Source organism: Myotis brandtii, unplaced genomic scaffold (assembly GCF_000412655.1).
Source record: "Myotis brandtii unplaced genomic scaffold, ASM41265v1 scaffold555, whole genome shotgun sequence".
Lineage (NCBI taxonomy): Eukaryota > Metazoa > Chordata > Mammalia > Chiroptera > Vespertilionidae > Myotis > Myotis brandtii.
Window position 1 is genome coordinate 462,083 of NW_005370065.1, and position 7,235 is coordinate 469,317.

Sequence of the window (7,235 nt, forward strand, 5' to 3'; positions counted from 1 at the left end):
AGAGCATTGGCCTGCAGACCAAAGGGTCCCAGGTTTGATTCCGGTCGAGGGCACATATCTCAGTTGCAGGCTCCTCCCCGGGCCAGGCCTTGGTCAGGGCATGTGCAGAAGGCAACCAATCGATGTGTTTCTCTTACATCGATATTTCTCTCTGTCTTTCCCTCTCTCTTCCACTCCCTCTAAATATCAATGGGAAAAATATCCTAAGGTGAGGATTAAATAAATAAATATAAATAAAATTAATAAAAACATATCCTTGGATGAGGATTTTAAAAAAAAGAATATAGTCAAATACAATATTAGTTTCAGGTGTACAACATAGTGATTCAACATTTAAATACCTTATAAAATAATCACATTAAGTATAGTAACTATCTGTCACCCTACAAAGTTACTACAATATTATTGAATAGCCTTGGCCAGTGTGGCTCAGTTGGCTGAAAGTCATCCCATGCACCAAAAGGTCAAAGGTTCAATTCTTGGTCAGAGCACATGCCTGGGTTGCAGGCTCAATCCCCAGGAGGGGGTGTGTAGGAGACAGCCAATCAATGTATCACTCTCACATTGATGTTTCTATCTCTCCCTCTTTCTCTAAAATCAATAAAAACATTTAAAAACAATATTATTATTGACTATATTCCCTATACTCTACATCACATCCCTGTGACACTTTATTTTTTTAAATGCCTTTCTATTTCTATAGCATTATATATATATATGTATGTATACACACACACACACACACACACACACACACACATTCTTACTGATTTCAGAGAGGAAAGGAGAGGGAGAGAGAGATAGAAACATCAATGATGAGAGAGAGACATTGATTGGCTGGCTCCTGCATGCCCCACATTGGGGATCAAGCCTGAAACCCAGGCATGTGCCCTTGACCAGAATCAAACCTGGGATCCTTCAGTCCGCAGAACAACACTTTATCCACTGAGCCAAACCAGCTAGGGCAGAGTCTTGGATTTTTAAGTTACACTAGTTTGTGTGGGTTTGTTTTTTTTGTTTGTTTGTTTTTTGTACTTCATAATATATTCATGTTTTAACAACAATAGCTAACACTTAAATAGCACTTATGATGCACTGGGCATTGTTCTATTAAGTCATTTACATGGACTAAATTTCTACCATAATCTCATAAGATATGAATGATATTACCCTTATAGAGGAAACTGAAGTACAGAGAGGTTAAGTAATCCTAAGGTCGTGCAGCTAATAAATGGTGGACCCAGGATTTAATTCATCTAAGTGTGGCTCAGAGAAGGTGCTATGAATAACTACACTTTAATATTGAAAAACTTTCATGAATAAAACTGACACTCCAGAAAGCAGCACTGTGTTTTGCCCTGTGGTTTCAGCATCCCCACTGTATACCATCAGAGGTCTGCATATTCCAAGTAGAAAACTACTGATACTGAGATCAGATGTGCAGCTTTGGTTGGCCCCAGAATAACATGACCAAGAAAGAGATTCCGACTCCTGACACCCAATAATAACACAGGACTGGCCTAGAGCCAGTGGCATTTCCTCAAAAACTCAAGACTCCTGGACGAGCCAATAGAGAGCAAGTTAATCAGGAAATGACACGGAGAAGCAAGGTGAGGGCTTTAAGGTCACTAAAGAGCTGAAATGTGTGGCTGCAGATGTGGAGGACAGAACCTAACCAGCATCTTACCTTCTTACAATTATTTCCCCCAGAGAGCCTGTAGGAGGCAGATGTGAAAGGACTAAGACCCTAGATGTTACTGCTAGAGACTAGGATAGAAGTGTATATTCTGGATTATTTCAGATGCAGTTGTCAGACACCAAATATAAACAAGAGTTTTGTAATAGAAAAGTCCATAATGGCTTCAGGTACGGCTGTGTTTCCTTCATTGTCAGTTAAGCTCCTCCCAACAGTAGCAAGATACCAACAACTCTGTTTATGACCAATTTGCTTAGCCATTCCAGAAGTTAAAATTATTTCCCAATACTTCTAGCAAAGATCCTAGGGTTATGTCGCATTTGGCTGCATTCGGCACTAACACCACTACCCCGCAAACACACACACACATACACACACACACACACACACACACACACAGCCAGTCACTGTCGCTGGAGTGGTAGGAATGGAATGCTTTGATCCAACAGGACAGGGCATCTGCTCACACTGGAACTTCAGAGTAAAGCAGCCCCACAAAACCTCATGAACTGAGTGGTAGAAAGGGTAGTTCCCCAAAGAAAATTATAGGTTTCTTACCAGAAGAAGGAATGAATAGATGCTGGGCAGGCAAAATCAATAGTCAACCTGTACAAGATGGGCAGGAGCCACAGATAATGGGTCACATGCAAAACAGTTAATTTGAGCAAACTCTTACCCTGGGTAGTTTGAATGCCCTAAAAGCAATTTGGCAAACATTTACTGAGTATTCGCCATGTACAAGGTGTAGCACCTTCCACATAAGTGCACAGCAAGACAGTCCTCTGCTGCCACCCCCAGTAAGACAATTACCAGACTCAACCTATTCCTCCCATCCTATATAATAAAAGGGTAATATGCAAATTGACCCTAACAACAGAATGATTGGGAATGACTGGTCACTATGACACACACTGACCACCAGGGGGCAGACGCTCCGTGCAGGAGCTGCCCCCTGGTGGTCAGCGCGCTCCCACAGGGAGAGCTCTGCTCAGCCACAAGCCAGGCTGACAGCTGCCAGTACAGTGGTGGTGGTGGGAGCCTCTCTAGCCTCCTCAGCAACGCTAAGGATGTCTGACTGCAGCTTAGGCCTGCTCCCCGCTGGCAAGTGGACATCCCCCAAGGGCTCCCAGGATGCCAGAGGGATGTCTGACTGCCATCTTAGACCCAATACTCCAGGGAGAGGACCTAAGCCAGCAGGTGATCATCCCCTGAGGGGCCCTAGACTGCGAGAGGGCACAGGCCAGGCTGAGGGACCCCCCCCCCGGGGTGCACAAATTTTTGTGCATCGGGCCTCTAGTCCTATATAATAAAAGGCTAATATGCAAATCGACCAAACATCAAAACGACGGGTCGCTATGACAAGCACTGACCACCAGGGGGCAGATGCTCAACACAGGAGCACTACTCAGCCAGAAGCCACGGCAGCACTAAGGATGTGCAACTGTCGGACGTCCCCTGAGGGCTCCTGGACTGCGAGAGGGTGCAGGCCGGGCTGAGGGACAACCCCCCCAGTGCACAAATTTCATGCACTGGGCCTTTAGTAGGAGTATAACGGGCAAACTGCTATTCATCTCTCAGAAATCAGCTCTGATGTCATCTCCCAGGAAGCCTTCCCTTGCCTACCATCCCTGTCAGAGTTAGTCACCTTCCATCCACCTCTGAACTTGATACATACTGATATTATCACACTGTACCATAATTTATTGATTCTTCTGTCTCCCCAAATAATGAGTGGCATCTCTGTATCTCTAGTGCCCAGGATATAATAGATGCTCCAAAAAGTTTATTGACCTGAGTTAAAATGAGTTCCCAGGTATGGCTTGTCCTCAGGCTTCTATGGAATATTCCTGAAACTATTTAGCTTCCCTTCTCAATAGGCATTCCTTTCAAGAGTCTTTTTGCCATTATCTCAATTCAACTGAATTAATACTTATTTTGAATGCCTATCATATGCCAGGTAGTATTAGGCTTTAAGGATTCAGAAATTAATGAGATACATTTCAATTGTAGTGCTCTAAAGAGGCCAGAACTAGCTCTCCTACCAGAATTTCTTTTTTTTTTAAATATATTTTATTGATTTTTTACAGAGAGGAAGGGAGAGGGATAGAGAGTTAGAAACATCAATGAGAGAGAAACATTGACCAGCTGCCTCCTGCACACTCCCTACTGGGGATGTGCCCACAACCAAGGTACATGCCCTTGACCAGAATCGAACCCGGGACCCTTGAGTCCGCAGGCCGATGCTCCATCCACTGAGCCAAACCGGTTAGAGCCAGAATTTCTTTTTTTAATTTCTTTATTGGTTAAGGTATTACAAATGTGTCTTCATCCCCCCATTAACCCCCTACCTCCTCCTACCCCCCCCTCCCTTTCCATAATTTCTTTAGCTGGGAAAACAAATATCTGCCCTGGTTTCTACTCTGTTTTGTGACCTGGTCATTCTCCTCCCCCCCACCCCAACCCCACCATTTCCAGGCCTTTTTCCCCCAGAAGGAAAGGCCTGACTTGTTGTAAAATCTATAACAGATGTGTATGTGTGGAATTAAACTCCACATTTCCATTTGTCTAGATTAAAAACCTTGGAGTAATCCTTGATCTTCTCTCCCACACATCTATCCATCAGTCAACAAATCCTGTTGACTTTCACTTCAAATCCAAAATCCAACCATGTCTCATCACCTCCCTCAATCTGATACCAACCATTAACACAGCGGTTCTCAACCTGTGGGTCGCGACCCCTTTGGGGGTCGAATGACCCTTTCACAGGGGTCACCTAAGACCATCGGAAAACACATATATAATTACATATTGTTTTTGTGATTAATCACTATGCTTTAATTATGTTCAATTTGTAACAATGAAAATACATCCTGCATATCAGATATTTACATTACGATTCATAACAGTAGCAAAATTACAGTTATGAAGTAGCAACAAAAATAACTTTATGGTTGGGGGTCACCACAACATGAGGAACTGTATTAAAGGGTCGCGGCATTAGGAAGGTTGAGAACCACTGCATTAACATCTCTTGCTAAGGTCATTGCCATATAGGTTCATGTCTGGTCTCCCTGCTTCCACCCTTGTGACCCTACAGTCTATTCTCACAGAGCAGGCCAGAGTGATTCTTTAAAAATGGAAGTTCAGCCCTGGCCAGGTAGCTCAGTTAGTTAGAATGTTGTCTGATACACCAAGACTGCGGGTTAGGTCTTGGTCAGGGCACATAAAAGACTCAACCAATGAATGCATAAATAATCAGAACAATAAATAGTTGTTTCTCTCTCTCCCTTCCTCTCTCTCTCTAAAAATCAATAAAAATTGAAGTTCAAACCCTCCAATTACTTCCCATCTCATTCAGAATAAAGCTAAACAATCCTTTATGTTTCATCCTTTCTCTTATCCTGATCTCGTCTATTCCGTCCAAGCCACACTGGCCTCCTTGCTGTTTCTTAAACACACCAGGCATGCATGCTTGTGCCTGAGGGCCTTTCCACTGACTTCCTCTGCCTGGAATGCCCCTTTTCTCTGGACATATGCCTGACTAATTCACTCATTTCCTTCATGTGTTTGCTCAAAAGTCACCTCAGTGAAGCCTACCCTAATTGCCTTGTATATAATTGCCACCTGCCCTCCCCTTTCTTGTTTCCTCCACAGCAATCATTCCTTTCTAACATACTACCGAATTTACTCATTTAATGTCCATCTCCCAGGACTGTAAGCTCTGAATATCAATTAAATATCTACTAAATCATAACTGCGGCCTTGGTGTATGGGACCATGCTCAAACCAACCGAGCTGCCTGGCCAGGGCTGAACTTCCATTACGTGCCAAGCACTGTGCTAAGTGATGGAGCTACCAGGTGATTAACACAGCTTACAAGTCTTATGAGGGAAGACACCATCACAAGTGTAGCTCATTTATTGAATGCTTCCTCTGCATTAAGTGCTTGCCATAATAATAATGTTAACATGTATAAAACAGACTCTGTTCTACATGCATTATCTCATGTAACCCTCACCAAGACCTATCACATGAATATTACCAGCCTCATCGGAAAGGACAAGAAACAGGATTTCAAGGCTGGGAACCGGCAGAGTCGGGGTTTGAACAGGTGGTGGCAGGGGAGTAGGGTCAGATGTGAGAAATACTTTCAGCGGTTCTCAACCTGTGGGTCGCGGCCCCTTTGGCGATCGAACGACCCTTTCACAGGGGTCGCCTAAGACCATCCTGCATATCAGATATTTACATTACGATTCATAACAGTAGCAACATTACAGTTCTGAAGTAGCAACGAAAATAATTTTATGGTTGGGTCACAACACGAGGAACTGTATTTAAAGGGCCAGAAACGCTAAGGATGTCTGACTGCAGCTTAGGCCTGCTCCCCGCTGGCAAGTGGACATCCCCCAAGGGCTCCCAGGATGCCAGAGGGATGTCTGACTGCCATCTTAGACCCAATACTCCAGGGAGAGGACCTAAGCCAGCAGGTGATCATCCCCTGAGGGGCCCTAGACTGCGAGAGGGCACAGGCCAGGCTGAGGGACCCCCCCCCGGGGTGCACAAATTTTTGTGCATCGGGCCTCTAGTCCTATATAATAAAAGGCTAATATGCAAATCGACCAAACATCAAAACGACGGGTCGCTATGACAAGCACTGACCACCAGGGGGCAGATGCTCAACACAGGAGCACTACTCAGCCAGAAGCCACGGCAGCACTAAGGATGTGCAACTGTCGGACGTCCCCTGAGGGCTCCTGGACTGCGAGAGGGTGCAGGCCGGGCTGAGGGACAACCCCCCCAGTGCACAAATTTCATGCACTGGGCCTTTAGTAGGAGTATAACGGGCAAACTGCTATTCATCTCTCAGAAATCAGCTCTGATGTCATCTCCCAGGAAGCCTTCCCTTGCCTACCATCCCTGTCTTCATAACAGTAGCAACATTACAGTTATGAAGTAGCAACGAAAATAATTTTATGGTTGGGTCACAACCTGAGGAACTGTATTTAAAGGGCCAGAAGGTTGAGAACCACTGATAGATTTTAGGATTGGCAAGACTACGTACCTACGTAAAAGATTAGCTGTGGTGCCGAGGGAAGCGGGAAATAACTCCCAGGTTTTGACTGGAGTGGACCAAAGAGCAATAAGGCCGCAGAGAAAGGTGACAGCCCAGTTTGGAAGGGGTTGAGTTTGGGGAGCCTGGGAGCCACTCAAGGATGCAGTCCATCCCCGGCAGGAACTGAGACGGGAGGCGGGTTCCGGGCCCCGCCCTCGGGCCTGAGAGATGCGGAGAGAAGGCACGCACTGAGCAGCAGGACGTGGTTCCCCTGCCTCTCGGGTTTCTTCAGCAGCAGCTGCAGGAAGGGCGTGGAGGACTGCGAGACAAAGACCCCGCAGGCCCCGCCTCTGTCCAGGCGGCCCCTTTAAGAAGCGCGCCCCCAGCCTCTAGCCCGGCCTCGTATGCAAATATAGCGGCGAGGCGGGAGCGCGCGGCCGATCCCCGGGACCGGGCTGCGGCTGTTAGTCCTCTCCCGGCCGCCGT

The 7,235-nt window shown here is 45.8% G+C and overlaps 1 protein-coding gene across 1 annotated transcript in view; it reads left to right on the plus strand.

Annotated features, from left to right (window-relative positions):
- The first annotated feature begins 1,856 nt into the window (after nucleotides 1-1,856).
- Nucleotides 1,857-7,235, plus strand: part of TMEM39B (transmembrane protein 39B) — a 25,570-nt gene continuing 20,191 nt past the window's right edge. Inside the window, exon 1 of the mRNA XM_014549487.1 lies at nucleotides 1,857-1,866. Coding sequence (XP_014404973.1) covers nucleotides 1,857-1,866 — 10 coding nt within the window. The remainder of the gene's footprint in view (nucleotides 1,867-7,235) is intronic.